General features: G+C 39.4%; 1 protein-coding gene across 15 annotated transcripts in view; it reads left to right on the plus strand.

The window, feature by feature from the left end:
- SEPTIN10 (septin 10) overlaps nucleotides 1-13,844 on the plus strand; it is a 57,330-nt gene extending 43,486 nt beyond the window's left edge. For 5 of the 15 annotated variants that reach the window (XM_072844301.1, XM_072844311.1, XM_072844306.1 and 2 more), the window contains 4 exons: nucleotides 6,298-6,430; nucleotides 10,274-10,461; nucleotides 10,986-11,068; nucleotides 12,204-13,264. In XM_072844301.1, the coding sequence (XP_072700402.1) occupies nucleotides 6,298-6,430; nucleotides 10,274-10,461; nucleotides 10,986-11,068; nucleotides 12,204-12,346 (547 nt within the window). In that variant the 3' untranslated portion in view covers nucleotides 12,347-13,264. Of the gene's footprint in view, nucleotides 1-6,297; nucleotides 6,431-10,273; nucleotides 10,462-10,985; nucleotides 11,144-12,203; nucleotides 13,265-13,609 lie in introns of those variants that run through there. The other 10 variants (XM_072844312.1, XM_072844314.1, XM_072844313.1 and 7 more) reach the window with 7 other exon arrangements.
- The last annotated feature ends 12,878 nt before the right edge of the window (nucleotides 13,845-26,722 follow it).

Raw genomic sequence — 26,722 nt, forward strand, 5'->3', positions numbered from 1 at the left:
GATTTTGAACGGTTGTATCTTCATTCTCATTAGTTTCCATGAATCTTTTTAATTCTTCCTTAATTTCCTGGTTGACCCTTTCATCTTTTAGCAGGATGGTCCTTAACCTCCATGTGTTCTGGTCCTTCCAAACTTCTTGTTGTGATTTAGTTCTAATTTCAAGGCATTATGGTCTGAGAATATGCAGGGGACGATCCCAATCTTTTGGTATCGGTTCAGACCTGATTTGTGATCCAGTATGGGGTCTATTCTGGAGAAAGTTCCATGTGCACTTGAGAAGAATGTGTATTCAGTTGAGTTTGGATGTAAAGTTCTGTAGATATCTGTGAAATCCATCTGGTCCAGTGTATCATTTAAAGCTCTCGTTTCTTTGGAGATGTGTGCTTAGAAGACCTTCGAGTATAGAAAGAGCTAGATTGAAGTCACCAAGTATAAGTGTATTATTATCTAAGTATTTCTTCACTTTGGTTATTAATTGATTTATATATTTGGCAGCTGCTAGATTCGGGGCATATATATTGAGGATTGTTAAGTCCTCTTGTTGGATAGATCCTTTAAGTATGAAATAGTGTCCCTCTTCATCTCTCACTACAGTCTTCAGGGTAAATTTTAGTTTATCTGATATAAGGATGGCTACCCCTGCTTTCTTTTGAGGACCATTCGAATGGTAAATGGTTCTCCAACCTTTTATTTTCAGGCTGTAGGTGTCCTTCTGTCTAAAATGAGTCTCTTGTAGACAGCAAATAGATGGGTCCTGCTTTTTTATCCAGTCTGAAACCCTGCGCCTTTTGATGGGGTCCTTAAGCCCGTTCACATTCAGAGTTACTATTGAGAGATATGAGTTTAGTGTCATGATGTTTATTCAGTCCTTGTTTTTGTGGATTGTTCCACTCAACTTCTTCTTAAAGGGGAATTTTAATAGTCCCCCTTAAAATTTCTTGCAGAGCTGGTTTGGAGGTCACATATTCTTTCGGTTCCTGCCTGTCTTGGAAGCTCTTTATCTCTCCTTCCATTTTGAATGAGAGCCTTGCTGGATAAAGTATTCTTGGTTGCATGTTCTTCTCATTTAGGACCTTGAATATATCCTGCCAGCCCTTTCTGGCCTGCCAGGTCTCTGTGGAGAGGTCTGCTGTTACCCTAATACTCCTCCCCATAAAAGTCAGGGATTTCTTGTCTCTTGCTGCTTTAAGGATCTTCTCTTTATCTTTGGAATTTGCAAGCTTCACTATTAAATGTCGAGGTGTTGAACGGTTTTTATTGATTTTAGGGGGGGAATCTCTCTATTTCCTGGATCTGAATGCCTGTTTCCCTTCCCAGGTTAGGAAAGTTTTCAGCTAGAATTTGTTCAAATACATATTCAGGCCCTCTGTCCCTTTCGGCACCCTCGGGAACCCCAATTAAACGTAGGTTTTTCTTCCTCAGGTTGTCGTTTATTTCCCTTAATCTATCTTCATGGTCTTTTAATTGTTTGTCTCTTTTTTCCTCAGTTTCCCTCTTTGCCATCAACTTGTCTTCTATGTCACTCACTCGTTCTTCCACCTCGTTAACCCTCATCGTTCGGACTTCTAGTTTTGATTGCATCTCATTCAATTGATTTTTAATTTCTGCCTGATTAGCTCTAAATTCTGCAGTCATGAAGTCTCTTGAGTCCTTTATGCTTTTTTCTAGAGCCACCAGTAGCTGTATAATAGTGCTTCTGAATTGGCTTTCTGACATTGAATTGTAATCCAGATTTTGTAACTCTGTGGGAGAGAGGACTGTTTCTGATTCTTTCTTTTGAGGTGAGGTTTTCCTACTAGTCATTTTGCTCAGTGCAGAGTGGCCAAAAAACAAGTTGTATTGGGAAAAGGAGAAAAAGAGAAGAGAGAAAGAAGGAAAGAAAAGAGAAAGAGAAAAAAAAAGGAAGAAAAAAAAAGAAGAAAAAGAGAAAGAAAAAGAAAGGGGGAAAAAAGGGTGGGGAAAGCAAACAAATCAAAAAGCAAAACAAAACAAAACAAAAAAAAACTCACAGGGGAGCATCTTCTGATTCTGTGTACTTTAAGTCCCTTGACTTCCTCTGGAAGTTGTCCGTCTAGCTGGTCTTCTGGGGGAGGGGCCTGCTGTGCTGATTTTCAGGTGTTAGCACTTGGGGGAGCTGCTCTGCCCCTGCCTGGTGCAGGGCTCAGTGGGGGTTGTTTACCCCGTGAGGCCCCAGGAGGAACAACCGCAGTGGCGGGGCCAGCCCTGGAGCCCTGGAGCCCTGGAGCCCTGGATTCAGCCCCCGCAGTAACTCCGGAGCTCTCCGTCTGCAGGGCCTGGAGGCTCCGGGGCGGGGCCGCTGATCTGCTCAGCTCGGGGCAGGAGCGTCCTTGCTGTCCTGGGCCCTCCCGGCCTCTGCCTGTCCCGGGGGAGGCCGGATCCTGGGTTGTGTCCCAGCGCCCTGTGCTCGGGGCCTGCGCTGTTGGATTCGCGCTCCCGGGCCGCGCAACCCCCTCCGCGCAGCCCCCTCCGCGGAGCCGCCGCCCGAGCCCCTCCGAGCTGCTCCGGGTCCCGCCGTGCGCGCTGCAGCCCTTAGGGAGCTCGGCACACTCTCCCGGGGCGCAGGTGTCTGTTAGTGTCCCCGGGAGCCCGAGGGCATCCCCGCCCTCCTGGGTCCTGCTCCAACTCCCCGCGAGCCCCTTTCCGCCCGGGAAGGTCGGTGCAGCTCCTGCTTCTCCGGGACGGGGCTCTCCTGACCTGGGGACACTCGCCCCGGCCTCAGCCCGGCTCCTCGCAGGGCCCCTCCCCCTTGGATGCCTTTTGTGTCTTTATTTCTTTTTCCTTCTCTTCCCACCTTGATAGAAGCGCAAACTCTTCTCACTGTAGCATTCCAGGTGTTATCTCTTTAATTCTCAGGCCGAATTCATAGATTTTCAGGATAATTTGAAGGTTTTCTAGGTAATTTGGTTGGGACTGGTGATTTGGAGACCCTACTATTCTGCCATCTTGCCCTTCCCCCTATAAATGTTCTTAAATCCTCAAGTTATTTTAGATTAACATAACCATTCTCATTCCCACAAGTTAGGCATCTTTAACATTTGAGTACAAAATCACTGCCATTTGAAGTGTTGAGGGACCTATATAGTTTTGAAAGGAAGATTTTTGTAGTATTTTAGAGTTGCTTACATTTTTTACATAATTTTATTCTGTCATAAAATTTGTGTCATTAGGGATGCCTGGGTGGCTCAGCGGTCGGGCATCTGCCTTGGGCTCAGGGTATGATCTTGGAATCCTAGGATCCAGTCCCACATCAGTCCCCCTGCAGGGAGTCTGCTTCTCCCTCTGCCTATATCTCTGCCTCTCTCTCTTGTCTCTCATGAATAAATAAATAAAATCTTTAAAAAATAAAAATAAAATAAAATTTGTGTCTTTGGAACTCTCAAGAAATAAATAACTTCCTACATTTAGTCTACAGCAGAAATGGAAACAGTTCAACAGGCTTTTTAGAACTGTATATGAAACAAAGAAGTCCTGAGTGAATGGACTGTAGTGATTTTCTTGATGAACGTGAGCATCTGAGAACTTTTTTCTTCCTCTTTAATTTTCAACTTTGCTTTAAATCACTGATATTTGCAAGTATAGTAATGTGTTTCATTGAATATTCATGACAACAAGATACTTTTATACTAGAAAAAGCAAGAATTTTATATTAAAATAGCAAGAAAACTATTTTTCATTTTCATTTAATGAATAAATCCATGATTGTAAACAATCGTTGTGTTAGTCTTATGACACTAACTATATAAATTATTCCCTTACACATCTTCTAAACATTACTTACAATTGACTTTTGGTTGTCAAGGTTGAAAAACAATGTGACGTGATGGAAAATAATCTTTTTATCAAAAGGTTATTTTGATAAAACAAAATTCTGACCTGATTCAAATTCCAGCTTTTTACTTACCAACTACGTTACTTTGATTACTTTACCTCTCTGAGTTTACTTTTCTTATCTGTAAAACAGAGTGTTAGTGCTTGTTCTTCACGGATGCTATGGGAATTGGGTAGAGAAAGAATTCCAGAAAAGTACCTTGCTGGTAGCAGCTATTAAACAAATGTTAGGTCTTTTCTTTGCCAGTTAGATTTATTTTCCTCTTAAGCAACTCAAGTGCTTACATAAACAGATAATGAGAACTTCTTTAAACTTACATTTGATATGAATTCAAAACTTTAATTAAATCAAGTTTGTTTATAAAGACTTTCAATCCACTATAGGACCAGCAAAATGCAGTGAGGTTTCTGAAAATGATGAAAAAAGCCTGATAGATATAGAGGCTTCTTTAAGACCAAAACAAACACAGAAAAACAAAGCCTGATAGAAAGTGAAATTTTTCCTTGAGATTTAGGGCATTTATGTGGTTATCTATGGCAGTTTGTACATTTTTCTCTTAAGACAATGTTTAGGATCTGTTCCTCCTCAGAAAACCTGCTACACCTACCCTACACAATCAGCCGTAATAGCTGTTGCACAACATTTCTTACTCTAATTCTCCGTGAACTTCTAGAATTCTATACTTACCAGGTTTATTTCTCCAGTTGTAATATTTAAGACTGTAAAATTCCTTAATTCATCACATTTGTATCTATTTTAATATAAAGTACTTTTGTAAGCAGTAGAAATTCCTAACTGCAACATAGCTGGAAAGTATATTTGTGTTTCTTGTTAAATCTTTGGGATACTCTCATAGTAAGATGAAATGGAAGGGCTTGGTAATTCTGCCGAATAAGGTCTGTTATACCTCTGAAATGCAATAAATAAGAAAGGGCAGCTAGACACAGTGCTTGAGGACAGTACTTGCTCTGCTTGGTTAAATCTGGCTCTATTTCCTGGGAATTTCTGTCATTAAATAAACATTTATGAAGAGCCTGAAAAGCTAGCGAGCTTTGTTGGATAGTTGGGTTACAAAGATAATGATCTATTAGAAGAGTAAGACAAGTAGGATATAAATGCCAAAGAAGAGGTACAAAGTGCCACGAAAGTACTTAGAAGGCATAGTTAGTTCCAACTGGGGAGACCAGAGAAGGCTTTATAAAGGAAGTTGCATTTGAATTAGAGGATCAGCTGGTTAGAATGAGGGTTGGCATGTGGGCAGTGGCTTTGGAAGCGCAGGAGATACACAAGCTAACACATGAAATGTGTAGTTTTAGGAACACTGAATAGGTTGATATGGCTGAAACCTTAGGAGGATTGGATATGCTTGGTAAGAGATGAATCTGGAAAGGTAGAATTAGGCCAGATTGTGATGTTTCATAATTGCTTCTTACAGGAGGTGGGACCTTATTTTGTAGAACATAACTAATGCAGTAGAAAAAAGATAATGAGACCTGTGGGGGATTTTAGAAAATCTTTGGAGTGGCAAGAAGTAAGAGTGAGAGAGAGAGGAACTAAAAGCCCAGAGATGAGTTAGGTTATTATTGTAGTAGTGAGGGCAGAAAATCACGAAGACTGGATTGGGCTGTATCAGGATATCTGTAGAAATCAGAAGACTGGATTAAAATGATGTCAGGGTAAAATCTAAACAAAAAAAAAAAAAAAAAAAAAAGAAAGAAAAAGAAAGAAGGGAAGGGAAGGGAAGGAGGGAGGAAGGGAAGGGAAGGGAAGGGAAAGGAAGGGAAGAAAAGAAAAAAGAAAGAAAAGAAAAGAAAAGAAAAAGAAGGGAAGGGAAGGGAAGGGAAGGGCAGCCCTGGTGGCTCAGTGGTTTAGTGCCGCCTTCAGCCCAAGGTGGGATCCTGGAGACCCGGGATCGAGTCCCATGTCAGGCTCCCTGCATGGAGCGGAGCCTGCTTCTCCCTCTGCCTGTGTCTCTGCCTCTCTCTCTCTCTCTCTGTCTCTCAAGCATAAATAAATAAAATCTTTTAAAAAAATAAAATAAAATGATGTCAGGGTCACAAACTGAACTCCCAGACCTTGGTGATCAAATACAGAGAGAAGGTAAGGGAAGAGTCAAGGATGACTTCAAGACCTCAAAGGTTTCCAGACACAGTGATGCTAATTAACCAAGGCTGAAAGAATTTATCTGGAGTAAAGTGAGAATACTTCTTGTGAAGGACTTGATAAAGCAGAGATTTCAGAAATCTAGTACTCTTTATTTATTATAGCACTACAGCACTGGTGGCTTTTTATGTCTTGTGCTGTAGGAAATGTTGTGTTATGGAAATGTCATGTTTGCTCTGTGTAAGAGGGTGTTATAGTTAACACTGAGGCTTAACCTGAGAAGTTTGTGTTTGCAAGTGTCCTACATCATTTTTAACATGATAGTACCACAAATAACTTTTTAGTCTTCAAGAGACCTATGAAGCCAAAAGACATGAATTTTATGGTGAACGTCAGAGGAAGGAAGAAGAAATGAAGCAGATGTTTGTGCAGCGAGTAAAGGAAAAAGAAGCCATACTGAAAGAAGCTGAGAGAGAGGCAAGTACACTGGTTTAATGTGATCTGCATTTGTTTTTTAGGTGTCCTGTTTGGGAGATTTATCTCAAGAATTTAGCTGAGATGCTTTTGGGGACTACTTGTTCATTAAAAAGTAGCTATTTTAACATACGGTCTTTGCATACAGACTTTAAAAAATCTGAATTCAAATAAAAACGTTGGCCTTTTTGTCAACGTTTTGGCAAATGTTAGTCTTCCATTTGAAGTGGTTCACCAACAACTTACATTGGACTAGGTTAACTAAGTTAACCTAGGTTTTGTTGGACTAGGTTTTTTTTTTTTTTTAATTTATTTTTTATTGGTGTTCAATTTGCCAACATATAGAATAACACCCAGTGCTCATCCCATCAAGTGCCCCCCTCAGTGCCCGTCACCCAGTCAACCCCATCCCCCACCCACCTCCCTTTCTACCACCCCTTGTTCGTTTCCCAGAGTTAGGTGAACTAGGTTTTAAATGCCTTAATTTTAGGGGATTCCTGGGTGGCTCAGCAGTTGAGCATCTGCCTTCAGCTCAGGGCTTGATCCCAGGGTCCTGCAATCAAGTCCCACATTGGGCTCCCCACAGGGAACCTGCTTCTCCCTCTGCATATGTCTTTGCCTCTCTCTGTGTCTCTCATGAATAAATAAATAAAATCTTTAAAAAAATTAAAAATAAATGCCTTAAGTTTAAACCAGAAATGTTTCAGCTGTGGCTTCATAAAGCCTTTCTTGAGAGTTCTGGAGATTGTTGGGATTGATGCTTGCTACCTAGTGGCTAACTATGAAAGCAATTAAGTAACTTTGAGTTTGAAGTCAGGCTTTCCAGAGGAGTCTGGTGGTCACATGACCTTTGGATTGCTTCTAGTTCTTCAAGTCATAATTTTACTTTTATTGAGTTAAGCTATTTTCTATAGACCTAACCACAATGGCTACTTTTAAGTCAATGGTCACATTCAGGATGATGGTCAAAAAGGATGAGCTCAAAAAGGAATTTGCCCTCTGTATTATATATATGTGTATGTACATATCCAAGGGGAGGATATATATTTTTCCCTGGTCATCTGAAAACTGGTTGTAGACATGACAACACTTTATCCCTAGGCCCTGCAGTGTGCATCTCTGAAGCTTAGGCACATTCTCCTCCATAACCATTGTATCAGTATTACATCTAAGAAAATTAATGGGAATGCCTGATCACATTCACATTTCCCACTTGTCCAAATATGGCCTTTTATTGTTTGTTTTTAATTTGGTGATTTTGTTTTCGTTTTTGAACTGGAATTCAGTCGCAATTCTCATGTCACATTTGGGTATTCTGTCTGTTTGTCTCTATGAATATTGAGGAAGGAGTTGTGATGAGAAGGAATAAGGTTGCTGATATTTTTTTCATTAGTAGATTTCATCTTTAAGATGGTAGAGTAAAACTATTTAAGAGTTTATCTCTCACGTATCATGATTTTTAGTTTCTTCACTGAGGAGAAAAGATGTAGAAGTGGTTTATAGTTGAGTTTTTAATTTTTAAAATCCCACATAAGAATATTTTTCTTAAATGTGTATTATTCAAAAGGATATAGAAAATTCAGAGTGACCACACGGTTGAAAGAAAAAGAAAAAGACTATTTGTCAGCAGATCCTTTGTAGACTTTTATTTTTTATGGTTAAGTGCTTTTTTGTGAAGCACAAAAAATGTAGTTAATGTAAGCCTGAGGCATCAACAACCAAAGTTCTCACAAGAGTTCTAAACATATTAGTTATATAGCATTCGAGGCAGTAGATTCCGGACCTCTTTTATTAATATTACCAGGAACCTCATGACCAGGTTTTATACTGTAAAGTCAGTATCATTAAATACTTAAGAGTCAAAGTCGGAAAAACAGGAGACCTCTGTGCTGTTGATAACTTCTCACCACACCCTTAAGACAGTATCACCAATATGGCACACTGCTGTATCTTTTGTAAACATTACTTCAGAGTATTTGAAAATATGTTTGAATTAAATGCCTATTATACTGAATCATGGAACCACAAGTATGTATATGTGAACTCCACATAATGTGAATAATAGTCACACCTACCCCTGTTTCCCCTCTTAAAGATTTTATCTATTTGAGAGAAAGAAAGAACGTGAGAGAGAGCGCAAGCAGAGTAGAGGGACAGAGGCAGAAGCAGACTCACCGTTGAGCAGGGAGCCCAACACTGGGCTGCATCAGGAGATCAAGACCCCAGGATCATGAACTGAGCCAAAGGCAGATGCTTAACCCACTGAGCCACCCAGGCTCCCCTTGCCTCCCCTTTTAAAATATTTTTCTCTTTATAGTATTTCTGCAATTTTTAGCCAACCTCATGAATGACATATAAAGTACCCTATAACCTTTCAAGGTATTTAACTATGCACATAGAGTATGCAGCCTCCATTTAAGTAATCAGAGATGTCTTCATTCACATCATATAAATTCACTCCTAGATCCTGTCTTTCCTGGCTTTACTCAGTTCCTCTCCCACATTTGTAGGAGATGCACACAGACTCAGAGAGTTGTGACTCCCTTTATTTATACCACTGATTTGAATGACAGCTAGATGAACCCCACCCTTTACATACATACACACTCACATAGCTTTTTTTAAAAGCAGGAATTATTGAAATAAATACTAAGGAACTGATACTTCTCTGAAATTCCATCCTCAGGAATAAAAGAATCTTAGGGTAGAAGGGTCTTACTTAATCTGTTTCAATTCTTTTCTGTCTCCATTTCAATACATCTGTCAAGCTTTACTGGCACACAAGACAACCTCTTCCATATTTGAAACCATTAACTTTTATTAGGATAGAGTTTAGCTCTTCACTTTCCACCCTCAACCTCTAATTTTTAGCAAAGTATTTCTTCAATTATTTTATGCCATCTTTTCTAGAAACCAAGTCCTGTTTTTTTATATGAATGCTGCACAGAACTGAAAATACTGAAGTTAATCTGACTAGACTAGAGAATTTTAGAAGTTGCCTTTTTTGATCTAGATTCTGGATGCTGTGTTTGTGTTCTTGGCAGGCAAGGCTTGCAGCTGATTCATGTAGAATCTGCTCAAGTCTCTAGATTTATTTCCCCAATAAACAACAAACAACAAAGGGAAATTTCATCTTATAGTGTTATAACCTTTTACAAAAAAAAAAACACCTTTTACAAACTCATTTTAATGGCTGCATTGAGTGTACTTCGCATAAATTTATTTTTTGACTTCATTAGACACAGGCTATGGTGAAATTCTACTACAGTGAGTATTTTTATGAATAAAATTTAACTTAGGATTTCTTGATTTAGTTTAGATTTCAAGAAGGTGAATGTGGAAAAATCTAATAGATTTTTCAGGTTCTTGATTTAAATTGATAACTGGCACTTTCCAACCAGGTTTACAATGTAGCTTTTAACTGTTTCACTATACTTGGCAACTTTATTTGAAAAATAAGGTGTTTTTTTGATAACTTGATTTTGTATTTGTGTCCCTCACTTTTATTGAGCATGGATTTTAGAAAGTTTATTTGAAGAGGCTTTGTGAGGAAAATATAGAGCAAGAAAATAAAAACTAAGAAAAGGTCAAATGTTTTAAAAGGAGATTTTTAGAGGCTATAGTTTGTTTTGTTGTTGTTATTCATGCATCTTTTTGCATGGGAACTCGTTACCAAGGCAATTTCATATGTACATTTTTACTTTAAGCATGAACTTTTGCAACATCCAGATAATTTGTAGATTACTGTGTAGGTTAGCCTCAGCAATGGTTGCTAAACTGGAGAACGTTCTTGTGCATGTGCTGCCACACTGTGTCGTTGATGGGAATTGCACCTTTGTTTCACAGCTACAGGCCAAGTTTGAGCACCTTAAAAGAGTTCACCAAGAAGAGAGAATGAAGCTTGAAGAGAAGAGAAGACTCTTGGAAGAAGAAATAATTGCTTTCTCAAAGAAGAAAGCTACTTCAGAGATATACCAAAGCCAGTCCTACATGGCATCAGGCAGCAACCTGAGGAAAGACAAGGACCGTAAGAAGTAAGCTACCCCCAAAGCCCCCACTTTGGTGGCCCCCTCCCCATTACTGTCTGTCTTGTTGCCCTGTTTGATCTTGTGCTTATAACAGTCTATTTCCTTGTTTATTATCAGCTGCTTGCAACTAAAATGTCAGCTCCTTGAGAGCAGAGACCTGTCCCTCTTGTTCACTGCTGTTTCCCCAGCATCTAGAACAACACTGGGCACACACTAGGTGCTCAGTGAATATTTGCCAAATGAGCAAATAAATGAATGAACTAAATACATCATAATTTAAAAAGGGTCAGTTACCTGAGAGGAAAAATGACTGCTCTTATTTCATTGTCCAGCCTGTTTCTAGTGCATAACTAGTAACTGCAGACCTGCCATTAGCTATGCTGAATTTCTTGTCTAAATAGAAGCTATATACTTTGTTGGGGAATCTTAGAAGTAAAATAATATCTGATAAAAAAACAAATTTTTAGGTTTACTTTTATTTAAATAAATTCTACTGATGATAATTTTGTGAGAATTTTTATTTTAATAAGGGAACCAGGCTATCGATTCGAACTCCTGTGCTTTGATGTCAGAGCTTGTGAAACCAATGGTGGACGTAAAGATGCAGAGGAAGGTAGAGAGGGCCTCGGTACAATGGGGCGGCCATGAGTAGCATATGGATGATAATCTCGAGGCTTGAGGGTTTGGGGTATGTGTTAAAAATCAAAGTTACCAAATTTTTAGAAAATAAGTTTTATTTTTCCTTTTCTATACTTTCTGTCCTTTATCTCTCCCACTCAGAGTGTCCTTGTCATTTTGCCTATTTGACCGTCCTTGAACTTTATCACTGACTTGTTCAGTTGACAGTGCTTCTTGGTGGCTCTGCCTTAGTTTACTCCAACTATCTCTGCTTTGGCAGCATCCACTTCTCCTTTTGTTCCTCACACTGCAATATTTCTGGTTCAGTTTTATCATTACATCTTCCTTCAAACCCAGCATTTTCAGAATACTATAATTTAACTTCAAAATAATTAGGAAAACATAATGTTGGTTCATGACGGCTTTCCATTTTTGAACTGTGGAGAAGTAAATCCACAAGGTTCTGGTGGATTTAGCTGACCTGTGGATTTCATAGTTTGGGGGAAGAAAGAAGGAATAAATTCTCATGTATGATCTTTCAATATAAGTTCTACAATCTTTGTTTTGTTCATTGATGCATCTATCCCCAGAGCCTACAAAAGTGCTTGCTATGTAGTGGGCAAGCCACTAGTCAAAAGAATGAATATGACTATTAATAGCTATGTTTTACTCAGTCATTAAATTTTAAAAGATAAACTATAAATAAAATTTATTACTGCTTTAAGATAAGCTTTGAATTATAAAGCTGAGGGACCTTTTACCTATTCTTATCTTTTCCTCCTAATCCAGTGTTAACTAAAATTGGATTCCTCAAGTTTATTCCATATATGAAAGACAGTTTACATTTGCTATGTAAAAATGGTCACCTGACTCCATTTAACATGACCATTATTAGCATATGCTCGTTTATAAAGTCAGGCCCAAGCCCATAGTTTTATTGAGAGCTCAGAAATTCATACACAAGAAAATAGGGTTTGATGGTTTTTTATTTTCCAAAGATTCTTTTATATATTAGATATATACTTACTCTTTCTGTAAAAGCTTTATAAAACTAATGATTCTAGTAATTTTTATTTCCTATATAGTTTCTTAATTGTATCAATCAAAAGGTTTTTTTCTTCTCTTTCCAGCTCCAATTTTATGTAAAACAAAGGTTCCAGATCACAGAAGGTCATCACAAGCAAAAGTTATTAAAATGTTAGAAGTATGCTTTGATTTTCTTGCTGTTTTTATTTGCTGTATCACTTATTCTATATCTGGCAAATGGCTGTAGTTACTGCCATTTATGGAAAAATATTTTTAAGTATAAGGTTAATACATAAGCCACAGTGGATGATACCACTTTTATATTCACTGTTGTTAGAAGTTTCCAAGTTGCTGGTTTGTGATGAATCTAGATTGTTTTCCTGCTGCCCAGTTATTATTACTTATATGCATTGTACCACAGAGCAAAGTGTCAGTGCCATTGAAAATACAGAAGTCATTCATTTTATGGCTATCTGATTGCATTTATATTCCAAGATGAACTCCTTTTTTGTACATACTAAAGGTAAAATTTGGGGGATATGTTTTAAAATGTACTGTGTATCTGAAGCTCTAACCTCTTAATAGTTTCATGAAACTTTAAAAATTTTTGATATCATTATCCAGTTGGTAACACAATCCTAAACATTTTTTATCAAATTGTGTAAAATTGGCACAATAAGGCACTTCATTGAGGCATTCAATAAGGCATTCAATAAGGCACAATGAAGTGCCTTATTGTGGTAGATGTATTGTGATGAAAAAAAGATGTGTTTAAAAGTAAAAGCTTCTGGATAATAAATCCTTTTTTTAGTGATGAGTACCTTTGAGCCTGGGATATTCCCACTCTATTTCATTAGGATGTTTTACACACTTGTTGTTTAAAACTCTGTCTTCCAGGGGAAAAATCATAAGGTTGAATCATCTTATTAAAAATATTTCTTAAGAAAATAACTGTGAGCAACTGAACATTAAAGATATTAAAATTTAGATAATTCATATATTAAGTTATAGTTGAATTCAGTGCCTTTGTAGTATTCTTATAACAATTTAATGCCTTCTAACTTTTTCTTAACAGTCATAGGTATATAATTTTTCATTTTTTGTACTTGAATATCCTAAATAAACTTGGCATTTACTTTTGACAAATAAAATATATTTACTAATATGTGGTTAAATTATTTTTCTTTTTACAAACTGTCATCTTAAACATTTTATCAAAATTAGTTCATTTAATCATGTGTTTGAACTATTTTAAGACAGATATATATTTCCAGTATTTTTCAGAAAATAAAATGTTTCACTTAGCCTATGTCAGATTCTGAGCAGTGTAGTTTTTCATGAAGTTGTATAAGTTGCAAATAAAACCTTTCATTTCATAGTACAATTTATCTGGACAAACACTTTAAATTCCAGCTTTACACTTGAAATTCATGAATGTCTCCTAGCCTTTTAAAACTTTAGTAAAGTAAGTTATAAGTATCACAGAAAAAGCTCTGAACTTTCTTCTCAGGATCAGTAATGTCCAAGTTCTGGAAATTGGCAGCAGGAGAGCCCGTGAGTCCATGAGAGCAGGTAGCCTGTCGTACAGAGCCCAGCCACTGCCACAGCGCTGAGCGTTAGCCGAGGAGAGTGTCATCTCAGAAGCTCAATTATGTGATGTGAATGGTGGTTATCTGTAGATTTATTATATCCAACTGTGTATCAACAACTATCCTCAACTTTAATAAAGTTACTTTTAAATGCCAGATTGGTTGTTGGCATGTTAAAACAAAGTTATTCAGTTCTCTAGTTGAAGAGATGACTCTGAACTTACCAGAAGGGTAATCATTTTGTACTACTAGTGACTCTGCTGTGAGAGACACTCACCACATGTGCTTCAGTCACAGTCACAACATGAATCTTTAATTTACTTAATATTTTTGGGATTCCATGTAAGATTTTATTTTAAAAGAGTTATCCTGCAAGGAAAAAAATTTCCAGAACAAGTATAACATTCACATTCTCCTTACAAAGCTGATTTATTCTTCACTATTCAGGCACAAGTTTACAAAGTAATTATGATCCAGGAATTAATAAATTTCTTGGGAACAAAATCTAGACATATTTAATTTAGATTTTTTTTCATAAAGCATAAAGCATGTGAAACAACTTTGTCGTACTACCAACCATTAATCTCTACATACTTATCTGATTTTTTTTTTTAATTTTTTTTTTTTTTTTTTTTTTTATGATTGTCACACACACAGAGAGAGAGAGAGAGAGGCAGAGACACAGGCAGAGGGAGAAGCAGGCTCCATGCACCGGGAGCCCGATGTGGGATTCGATCCCGGGTCTCCAGGATCGCGCCCTGGGCCAAAGACAGGCGCTAAACCGCTGCGCCACCCAGGGATCCCTACTTATCTGATTTTAAGAGCTCTTTCACATAGACTATGATTTCAGCTTCAGAACACAAAGGGGCAAAATGCGTTACAGGGACTATTATCCCTTTTTTGAGGATGAACTCAATATTGGCTCCATTTTCCTACTGGGCTAGGAAATAGAGATACACATTGTTAAGGCTAGCCATGCCCTCATGGAGCAACCAGAGTGGTAACAAGATAAGAGAGTAGATTTATGTATAGAGCTCTCAGAAGGGCTTCAGCCTCCACCCACACAGCACAAGAAAGCATCCTGGGAAGTGACTGGGTCTTAAAAGATTGGAAGCAGTATTTCAGACACATGAATGGAGCAATCCAGGTTACAAAACAGCAGTTTTTTTATAAAATCCGGGTAATCCAGAGAATCTCTAACTATGAGTAGAGAGTATAGGGGCACTGTGGGGCATAAATAAGGATGAGATTTTAGAATTAGGTATGGGATAGGGGTACCTGGGTGGCTCAGTCAGTTAGGCATCTCTCTTAAGCCCAGGCCGTGATCATGGGGTCCTGGGACCAAGCCCCATATCAGGTTCTCTGCTCAGTGGGAGAGAGAACCATCCCTCTGCCTCCTCCCATGCTTGCTCTCTCTTTCTCTTGCACTTGCTCTCTCTCTCTCTCTCTCAAATAAATAAAATCATTTAAAAAAAGAATTCACCCCCATATGCACTTTTTTCCCTTTGTGTTGTTCTGAAGCTGAAATCATAGTCTATGTGAAAGAGCTTTATAAACCCAGTGTCACAGGCAGTAGGAGCCATGAAAAGAGTTGGCCTCACATAATACTCCTCCAGGGTTTGCAGGAAAGATGTACTGGTGGAGCTAGAGCTGACCCAGGCTGGCTGACTCAGGGAGACTGCAGTCCAGACAAGCAGTTCTTAATAAGTGTGTAGTAGAATAGATAAGTAGTGTTTAAAAAAATACGGATGCAGAAAGGTATATATGGTAATGGAAGTGGTAACCATATGGTTAAATCTAAATGGATAGTGACTGCAAAACAATGTCTTGTGGAGATGGAAATATAGAGAGAACTAAAATACAAAACTAGAGTGGCATATAAATTGGGGAGGGGTAAATCATGTAATCTCAGGTTCTTGTGTTAACTGAGAGTCCCAGTTAGCCTGGTAACATGAGGCTTGGAGTGCACACAGACATGGTAAAGTGTCTGACTCTGAAGCCAGTAGAAGGAACACTACTAGTCCAAAATATGCTCATCCAAAAGAAAACAAAGGAGATAAAGCAGATATGACAACCAGGAAGCATTTAGTAATATGGGTAGATTTAGATCCAAATAAATAAGTAATTACATAGATTACATGCTGTAATTTTTTTAAAGATAAAAGTCTTTAAAAAATCAGCTCTAACCATCTTACTGGTCTGACACTTTCTCTGTCTTCATAGACAAAAGATAGAAAAAGATACATCATGTAGACTCTAACCAAAAGCTAATGTATAGCTGTATTTTCTATATATTAAAAAAAACTCTAAGGCAAAGGCATTGTTAGAAATGGAGATAGATACTTCAAATACAAGGATATGTAACAACTCCAAATTTGTACATACGTAACAACTTTAGCATATTTTAGCAGAAATTATGAGAATACATGGAAAAGTATGCAAATCCATACTCTGAGAGATTTTCAGACACCTCTTGTATATGATAGACTAAGTGGGCCAATATTGGTACAGCTATGGGAGCCTTGAAGAAAACATTCAAGCACATTGGCCTGGTGAACAATTACAGAGCAGTGTACCCGAAATCACAGAACACACACTGCTTTCAGGCTCACAGGGAACATTTATGAAAACTTACTAGGACATTTTGACTACAAAGTGAGCCTGAGTACCTTCTAAAGGAATTATATCATGTAGACTGTGTTCCCTGATCATAATATAATTAAGATAGAAATCAGTAATAACAGAAATTCTCCTGTTTGGAAACTAAAAAATATACTTCTAAGTATACTAAATAACAGAATATTATAACAGAATAACAGAGAATAACAGAAAATTATAAATATAATTTTAATTAAATTAAAATTAAATTATAAATATAATATATATAAATTATTATAACAGAGAATAACAGAAATTCTCCTGTTTGGAAACTAAAAATATACTTCTAAGTCCCTCATGGGACTTACTTACTTCAGAGAGGAAGTAAAAAAGGAAATTAGAAAAATATTTTGAGCTGAATGATAATGAAAATACCATACGTCGTAACTTGTGAGAAGCAGCTAATGCCACTCTTAGAGTCACAATTCATAATCTTGAATGCTAGTATTAGCAGAGGAAGAAGACTGAAAACCAGTGCTGTTTAAATTCATCTCAAGAAGTTGGGGAAAAAATTGTAAATTCAACCCAAAACAAAACAATAAAGATGAAAACAGGAATTAATAAAGTAGGAAAAAAATCAAAAGTTCTTATATTTTTTAAAGATGATTAAAATTGATATACCATGGGAAGAATGACCAAGAAGAAAAGAAAGAGGCATAGAATGGCTAAAATTAAAAACAACAAATCTGACATTACAAAAAAGAGAGAGAGAGGGAGAAAGGTTGTGAAGAGCATTGCTGGTGGGAATGCAAAATGTTCAGCCATTGTGGGATGTCTGCGGTTTCCCGTTCCCTCACCATATGTGTGTGTTTTCTACAGCTACTGTAACAAATTGCCACAAACTTAGTGGCTTAAAAACCACAGTTTAGGAGGACAGAAAGCTGATATGGATCTCACAGGGCTAAAATCAAGGTGTGGCCAGGGCTGTATTCCTGGAAGCCCTAGTGGAGAACCCTCTTCCTTTTCCTGCTTCTGGAAGCTGCCCATATTCCTTGGTTCATGAAGCTTCCTCCGTCTTCAGAGTCAGCAGTGGTGAGTTGAATCCTCACAGGGCCTCAGTGTGACCTCTTCTTCTTCCTCTCTCTTCAGCTTTCAGAGACCCTGGTGACAGCATGGGTCTGCTGGCTAGCAACCTGAGTTTTTCCCTTTGCCATGTAACCTAACATTCACAGGGATTGAGGTCTGGGGCGGTAGGGGGAGGGCATGTCTCCCTCCCAGATTGAGGTCTGCCTGCCATATCGTACAAGCCAGCAATTCCAGTCCTAAAAAATGTATTCAAGATACATGAAAACATTTATCCATACAAAGACCTATCCTGAAATGTTCATAGCAGCTTTTCCCATAATCTGCCAAACTCATATAACAACCCAAATGTCCATCAACTGGTAAATGCATAAACAAGTTGTGGTTCATCGTACGATGAAAAGGAGCACACTGATACATGTAGACACGTGAATAAACCTAAAAGTATTATGCTAAGCCAGACTCAGATGTCTGTGTGACTCCATTTATGTGACATTTTTGTCAGAGCAAAACTATCAGGACAGAACTGAGCTGTGGTTCCTGGGCTTGGTGAAGGGGAGGGAGCAGACTGACTTCAAAGGCACACAGGGAAACCTCTCGGAGTGGCGGAAAAACTCCACAGACCTCAACTAAGCCTGATTTTTCTTCTTAAAACTCTAAAGAGGCAGGAACAATGGGAATGAAAAAAAAGTAAGTGTCACTATACAGATCCTGTTAGACATTAAAATGTCATAAATAAATGTGAAAATACAGAAGAAATGATAAATTCATTTTAAAAATAACTTAACAAAAATTAATAGGAAGTCTCATAGTAACAGATAATCCATAATTAAAATCCTCATAAAGTTTAGGCCAAGATAGCTTCACCTAAGACTCGTACCAGACATTTAAAGAGGCGGGCATTCTTTCAGTACTCCCCCTGTGGTAGGTAGGATGGCGCTCCCCTCTCCCCACCACTGAAGATGTCTGTGCCCTGATGTCCTGAACCTGGGAAGCTGTCCCCTCTTCTGCTGTAAGAGACTGAGGGCCTGCATTGTGCCAGTGGCCCCATCTGATCACTCAGTTTCTTAGAGCTGAGAGCCTTTCCTGGCTGTAGGCAGAGAGTGGATCCGAGGGACACAGCCCTGCTGGCTCTGATGATGGAGGAAGGGGCCACAGCCAGGGAACGCCCAGGCCTCCAGAAGCTGGAGAAGGTGAGGAACGATTCTCCGCTGGAGCCTCCAGAAGGAACTCAGCTGTGCTCTTTGTTTTTTGTTTGTTTGCTTGTTTTTTGATTCTTTGATTTTAGCCCAAGGAGATACAAGTGAGACTTCTGACCTTTACTTAAATTCCTGCTTCTCTTAGCTCCAAGTAGCTGTTGCCCACAAGGTCAAAGCAGCAGGTGCTGTAAACCTTAGATTCTTCCAAGTCTAGAAGTGTAAAGTCAAGTGCACAGCCAGAAATACCCCACAGGACACCACGCCACAACACCCACCCATATCATATGGGTGCAGCTAGAAGTCTGAGTCACAGTCATTCCAGGCAAGGAGTGGTAACTGGAGGGGGCTTGAAGGGACACTGGGGTCCCGGAACATTTCTTGATCTTGGTGTTGGTTACATGGGTTTCATGAAAATTTGTTAGGCTGTACTTGTGCACTTTCCGCAATACTCTAGCAAGTGGTAAGGAAGAAGAGAAGGAGGGGAAGTGCTGCATTCTGGAGTCCATGCACCTGGTCCCACAGAACCTCACGAGTTCCTTTGGTCCACGTAGTCCATTCTCTGTTATTTCTCAGCGTTCCTGACCAGTTAAAGTTTTCCAGGGGCTAATAAATAGCTCCCAGTTTCCTCACCAGAGTTCTGAAAGAAATTGAAAAGTAAAATAGGCAGCTGGAAGCCAGAATGTCACCTTTATTGCCGACAAAGGTTAAGCTTACTACTATGAGAGCCAGATGCGCTTGTTAAACGGAGCCCACAACCAGGGAGAATCCCCCTCCCTGCACCCACCCAGGCAGTGCTGGATGATGCCGGCCTTCTCAGAGTTACATCCACTATCACCTCCCCTAAACTGCCTGACTTGAATCAGGTAAAATAGAAAAATGAGAAACTTTCGGTCCCAGACATTTCAGTAGCATTGGCTTAAGCAGTTGCAGAGTCTGGTGCCCTCTCAGCTGCTTTTAAAGCACTTAGTAGTTTTCAGACTCTGCTCTAATGTCTGTGCTCCTATGTGACTCAGGCAGCAGGTGGGTGCCTGTTACTGACCGCCCTTGTCTCCTGCTGTATTGCCCTGTACTCCAGGTTGAGGAAACCAGGCATTTCCAAGTCTTTTCAGTTAATAGTGTAGCTGTTTGTCCACAAAACTTGTCCCTGACAGTCATACCAACAGTCTTGTCCAAAGAAAGAATGTCTCCAGGAAGCAGAGATCTGAAGAGGATTTCTTTTTGGGCATCTGGAAAGCAGTTATAGTGTCCCTCAAGCTAGACACCAAAGGAGGGAGGGCAGCTTGCCTCCCCCTGCCAGCACCTGCTAGCATTCTCCAGGGCTTGACCCTGGATCCCTCAGTTATTTGTCCCAGTTTCTTATGGCAGAGTTGTTAACTTCAGTGTTTCAAGGTCTTACCCCAGATAGAGAGAAATGCTAGCTTTAAAAAGATGCTTTAAGAATGAAAGAATCTTCAAGACTTGAACAAGTTTGAGTGATGGGATTCCAGGAATACCAGTAGATGATAAATTTTTTTTAAGAAGATTTTATTTATTTGAGAGAGCACACAGGAGCAGTGGGAGGGGTGGAGGGAGAAGGAGAATCAGGCTCCTGCTGAGCACAGAGCTGACACTGGGCTCAATCCCAGGACCCTGAGATCAGGACCTGAGCAAAGGCAGGCGCTCACCTACTGAGCCACCCAGATGCCCCTAGATGGGAAATTATTTAAAGCACCTCCCAAGATCTCCTATTCTCTAATATGATCATAGTAAAGGCTGTTTTTTTACTGGTTAGAAACTGTGTTTACAGGAATTTAGTGGATTCATAGTTCATATGGCACTGTATCACTCTAATACTTAGCTGTTTCTCTATTTGCTAAGAGCCTATTTCCTTTTTAAAAATGTTTTAAAGGTTATTCTGTAAGAAAAAATGATACACGAATGTGACATGAGTGGAGAATATTATTGGAATGCAGACATTACCTCACACCCATGTTATCCCATTGCACAGCCTGAGTTTGATCAAGATTTCCCATGGAACTCCACATCAAAACTTCCACCATATGGAACACCTGGGTAGCTCAGTGGTTGAGCACCTGCCTTTGGCTCAGGGCATGACCCCGGGGTCCCCAGATGGTGTTCTGCATCAGCTCCCCAGAGGGAGCCTGCTTCTTCCTCTGCCTGTGTCTCTGCCTGTCTCTATGTCTCTCATGAATAAATAAATAAAATCTTTATTCTTAAAAAATTTTCTGCCATAGAAGATGGATGTTTTGTTGTTCTTGAGTAGCAGATGCAGATAAAAATCTGTGTCTTCCAAGGGAAAAATCAGTGTCTAATATATCTTTTGAAAATACAGAGAATAGCACAGTAACAGAAAGGAAGTCCCTGTCTTGCTAGTCCTCCTGTGGGCTCCAGTTCACACGTGTTTGCACACAACTCACAGTGCACCTTGGTATATTGATTTTTCAAATGCTAACATCTTAAGAACCATCCATTTAAACATGAAACATTTTCTCTATTTTTTTCCTCCTCATTCAACAACAAAAAATAATAAAATCTTTCTGAGGTGCTAGACTTTTCCTAGTAAATATATAGGCAGTTTGTCATAAGTAAGATAATTTCCTTTTCAAATCCAAGTGTTTATGATTCCACCAGCAGATGCTGCTAAGTGATCACTGTGAGTTGTATGTGGCTGCGTGTCTTAATCATGTGGTTTAGGATGGCTGTCTTCTTGATGACTAGCATTAATTTTGTGCAAATTTCTGAACAAATGTAAGGTTTACCCAGTCTCAAAGTGGGTTGTGAGAGAGGTAAGAATTTAGTAAGTCACTTGAGGCTGTCCAGGAAATACCTGAGAGGTTTTTAAGAGTGTGCCAAAGTATAGTGGGATATTCACAGAGATGGTTGATTTGAGTAGCTTCCCATCCCTTTTAGAAATCTATCATTTGGGTAAATATATGAGATTCTTTATACTTAAGTGCGACAAATGACCTTAAGTAGTGCCTGGTGTTCATAAGCAAACGTAATGACAGACCAACCATAAAAATAATCTCTAGCGTTAGACAAGTTGTTGACCTTATAGTTTTTCTGATGTCTTCCTATGGACAGATTACCATCTCTCCTTTTGGATGACAGGACTATGACCCATCTGCTAAGTGGCTTAATCCTTTCTCATGTCCACTGAGGTCTTCCTGAGGCTCTACTGTCAATATGAATGAGTGGAGCCCCTGCTTTTCCTGGGCCTTGGACCTGTGTGTTTCTTCATGTAATGAGGTTAACATGCTATGTGTGAGGCACCATGTGGATGCATTATGTTGTTATATTATTATTTTACTTATCCTCAGCATACTCCAAAAGATAGTTGTTTTTCTCTTCCCTCTCCACCTACTTCCCCTTCTACTCCCCCTTCTGTGTTGGACCAGCTTCCTTCATCTGTTGAAGTGGTGTCAGCAGTGTTCCATCCTCAGCGTTCCTTCTCCTTCCCCTCCTTGGTCCTCCTGTGTGTGCTCACCTCCACTTTTCACTTCAGCCACATGCCCATGGTGCCATATTTGTACTGTGGCCTTCATCTCTCGTCTAAGCACTGGATCGATATTTCTAACCATGTACTGGAAATATCTACCCAGTACCAACGGTTCAGCAGTCCCAAGTGGGCCTCCTCATATCCGCTCCCTGCTCTTCCTTCTGGGTACCCTAGTCTGGTTAATGGAACACCATCTGTCCAGTTGTTCAAACCTGTCTCCAGAGGCTCCCACATGGGATCCCCTTGGTCCTTGGGGAACCTCAGTTTTGTGCCAAGGAGGCTGTGAGGCCCTGGGCACCTACCCACCAGCCTCTGGTAGCACTGTGCCCAGAGAATTCCCCTCCTGGTCCACATGGTCTTGTAACCATAGCTGGTTCAACCCAGGAGGGCTCCTGACCAGCCAAGGCTGACTAGTATCCTGTGGGATTAACCTCTCTGGGATGAGAGAATGAAATAAGGGCCTTACATTGCATTTAACAGCAACTTAACTGTCCAGATCAGTTAGGACAGGAAGAGGGGAACCCGGGAGCTCAGAAGGAATGTCATAGAGGGAACTGGTTATATAGGTGTTGCAGAACACAGGAGGACTCTGAGTAACATTGAAATGGTAGCTCCAGCGTGCCCAAGGGCCATGCTGATGAGTACGGCAAGTGACTGGTGCTTTGCCTTTGCCCCCTCTCGCCCTGCAGTGCTCCGTTGGCTCCCCTCTGCAAAGCCTAATCAGAAGGTGCTGTAAAATTAAAATATGGGCTATGGAGTTGCAAAGGAGGAGAAGGGAGGGATGGTGTGAGCCTTGGGCTTATAAACCAGTGAGACTGTCCCAACGAGTTTGAATGTGAAGCTGGTGGTGGTCAGCAGCCACAGCAGGGCCTGAGAAATCAGGACAGGGTAAGGTCAGCACCAGTCTACTGACCCTTCTCTCTCTCTCTCTCTCTCTCTCTCTCTCTCCTTGTGTGGTAAAATCCAAGAGAACATCAAAAATAAAAGTGGTAGTCAAACTTTATCCAAGCCTGTGATCCTGGAAAAAGTGAAGACTGAAGACTGGGAAAACCCCGCTTTTTGTGTTCCCGGAAATGACTTTCTGCCAAGATCCCCCTTCCCATACAATTTAGATGAGATTCATGATATCTCCTTGTTTGCCAAGGACAAGATTTGACCCAGCTTCCCACCCCAGGGTCCTTGCCAGGCTTAGGGAGTGGCTTCTGTGGTGCTTCCCTGGGAAACCTGCTGGAAACCCACCCGATAGTGTGCCAGGAAGGCTGTTCTCAGGGAGGTGTTGCAGCAAAGGCACTGCACGGCACCAGCACCATTCCCCAATGCCCTCAACTGACAAATGAATGTGGCACCAGCCGGCAAAGAAAAAATACTTAAAGGAATCATCTTAATTTTCACGAACAGGCGATGAAGGGTGAAATTGAAGTTGAGAGACAGTTTATTGATGGTTGACACAGTATCTATTATTTAAGCAAGAAGTACACAAGATCTATCAGTTAGGTAGCCTTTGCTGTTGTTGTTATTTACTTATTTACCTTCAGAAGAACTGACCTTGTTGTTGACCTCTTTCCTCCGTGAGACAGGATCCTTGCACTTGGGTCTTCCTCTGCCAGTGTTTCCCTGAGCTAGCTGGGCTACACCCCATGAAGTACCTGCATGAAGTATGGAGTCACCCCACCTGCTCCTCTCAGAGGAAGGTGGCAGTTGCTCAAATTTCACCTTGCCCAGGCAAGGAACTTGATCCTCCTTTAGCAGAGATCCAAGACACAAAAGCAGGTGTGGTCAGCAGACTCACACATCATTTATCTCTGGTTCCTTAATGAGCATGACATGGTTTAGCACTACACAGCCAGGGACGGGCAGACTGATGCCAGCTTCACGGGGGTGCTGAGCTAATGTGCCATGATCAGAAGCAAGTCAACATGGATGATTCACAGAAAACAACCAAAAGTCATCCACGTCCAACTAAGTGGCTCTACAGTTCCACAAGATACATTCTGTATTTCTTCAGAAAAAAAAAAAAAGATATTTAAATAGAGAAAATGCTTATCTTTTATTCTAGGGGATGGATAGATAGCTCGTGTGGAATCTTGATTTTAACATGGGGGCCTGGAGGCCCAGGAGAGATAAATGATCTGTAGGTAGTGTTACTGTCTGAAAAGTCCCCAATTGTTGACATGGCAATCCTTGTCATGGCCTTCCTTGACTAACTTGTCCCCATCTTCTTATCTGTATAAGCAGCTTATTTATGCTACTAATTAGGCTCTGCCTTCCTTTTGAGCCAGTGATAATTCTACAGTCCCTTCTGATATCTTCTTCTTTTTGCTTTGGCTACTAGGGAGCTCAAAGATCAATTCAGCACCCAATAAGATTAATAAGTTTGTTCTTAATTCCTGATAAATTTACCTCCCTGCTTCCTCTGTAAGGTTTCTAATAGCTTAAAAAAAAAAAACTAACTGCCATGTTTACTTGTGTATATGTTTTTACTATAAAGCTTATCAAAATCTCTTTTTTGTTTTCGAATTTGGCAGACCATACATTTTAAACAAGCATACATAGTTCCTATACGGGTCTTCTAATTATTTTTTCTTCTACTTTGAGGAATATTTTGTAAAGCTTAGCCCATAACTTTATTTATCCATTTATTCAGTTTCCAGATATCTATGTGGGCTAAAGTTTGAGGCATGATAACACAGCCAGCAGGCACAGCTCAGAGCTCCGCTGTTTGAGGGCTCTGATGGGGAAGCTCAGGATGCTACCAAAACTCGTAAAATGGCATATGCCCAATCTGAACTTGGTGGAGCCTCAAGCAATCTTTCCAGAGGAATTAACACCCATGCAGAAGTCTAAAGGATGGTGAATTAGCCTTCTTTTGTTTTAATCAGGACTGGAGGCTGGGGATTTTGTTCAATGCTTTCTCTATTGAAATGATTATGTTTTTTCCTTTTTAATTTATTTTTTAAATTTATTTTTAAATGTATTTTATTGAGATATAATTGACATAGTATAAATTAGTCTTCTTATAACTTTGAAGTTTATAATATGGTATTATTCTGTATAATCTATGCTGTGCATGAGATCTCCCGGACTACTATTAGTTGCAAGTTTCATCCTAAAACAGTATCTCCCCGTTTCCCCAGGCCCTGGTAACCATCATTCTACTCTCTGTGTTTAGGAGGTCAGCTCTTTTTGATTCCACATGTAAGTGATGTCATACAGTATTTGTTTTTCCCTGACTTATCTGAATAATATTCCATTGTATATAGGCATAGATCACATCTTCCTTATCCCTTCACCCACTGGCAGACACATAAGTTGTTTCCATATCTTGACTATTGTGAACAATGCTGTAGTGAACATGGGATTGCAGATACCTCTTCAATATTCTCTTTTAATTTCCTTGGGATAGACACCCAAAAGTAGGATTGTTGGATCATATGGTAGTTTTATTTTTTGCTAGATCATATGGTAGACCTATTTTTAATTATTTGATGAAACTTTATACTGTTTTCTGGAATGGGTGAACCAGTTTACATTCCCGCCAACACTGTACAAGGATTCTCTTATTTCCACATCCTCACCGACATTTGTTGTGTCTTGTCTTCTTGAAATCTCATCGTGGTTTTGATTTTCATTTCCCTGATGATTAGTGATGTTTCATGTACTTTTTGGCCATTCAATTGTCTTCTTTGGAGAAATATCTACTTAGTTCTGCCTGTTTTTATCTTTTTTATTTTTAATTTTTTTTAGTTCTTCCTGTTTTTAATTGTAATTTTGGTTTTTTTGGTTATTGAGTTCTAGGAGTTCTTTATATATTTTGAATATGAATACCTTATCCCATATGTAGTTTGCAAACATTTTTTCCTATTCCAGAGGCTGCCCTTTCATTTTGTTGATCATTTATTTTGCTGTGCAGAAGTTTTAAAGTTTGATGTAGTCCCACTGGGTGGCTTTTTCTGTTGTTGCCTTTGCTTTTGGTGTCATATCTTAAAAAATCATTGCCACGATCAAAGTCATAGGGAGCATCTTACCTATGTTTTATTCTAGGAGTTTTATTGTTTCAGGTCGTATGTTTAAGTGTTTAATCAGTTTTGAGTTAATTTTTGTGAGTGGGGTAAATAAGATAGGTGTCCAATTTCATTTTTCTGCATGCAGTTATCCAGTTTTTTCCAACCCCATTGTCAAAGAAGTTATCTTTTCTACACTGAGTGTTCTTGACTCCCTGTCAAATATTATCAAAAGCAGGGGTTTGTTTCTGAGCTCTGTATTCTGTTTCATTGGTCTGTGTGTATTCTTTTATACTGGTACTATACTGTTTCAATTGCTATAGTTTTGTAGTAGTTTAAAATCAGGAAGTGCGATGCCTCAGCTGTGCTCTTTCTCATGACTGCTTTGGCTATTTGGGATCTTCTGTGGTTCCATACAAATTTTAGAATTGTTTTGTCGATTTCCATGTAAAATACCATTGGAATTTTAGTAGGGCTTTCGTTGAATCTATAAATGGCTTTGGATAGTATAGACATTTTAACAATATTCAATCTTGAGATCCATGAACATGGAATAAATTTCATCTGTCTTCAGTTTCTTTTATCAAAGTCTTATAGTTTTCATTGTTCAGATATTTTACTTTTTTCCAGTCTTACTGAGTTATAATTGGCATA

The sequence above is a fragment of the Canis lupus genome, chromosome 11 (genome assembly GCF_048164855.1).
Source record: "Canis lupus baileyi chromosome 11, mCanLup2.hap1, whole genome shotgun sequence".
In the NCBI taxonomy this organism is placed as follows: Eukaryota; Metazoa; Chordata; class Mammalia; order Carnivora; family Canidae; genus Canis; species Canis lupus.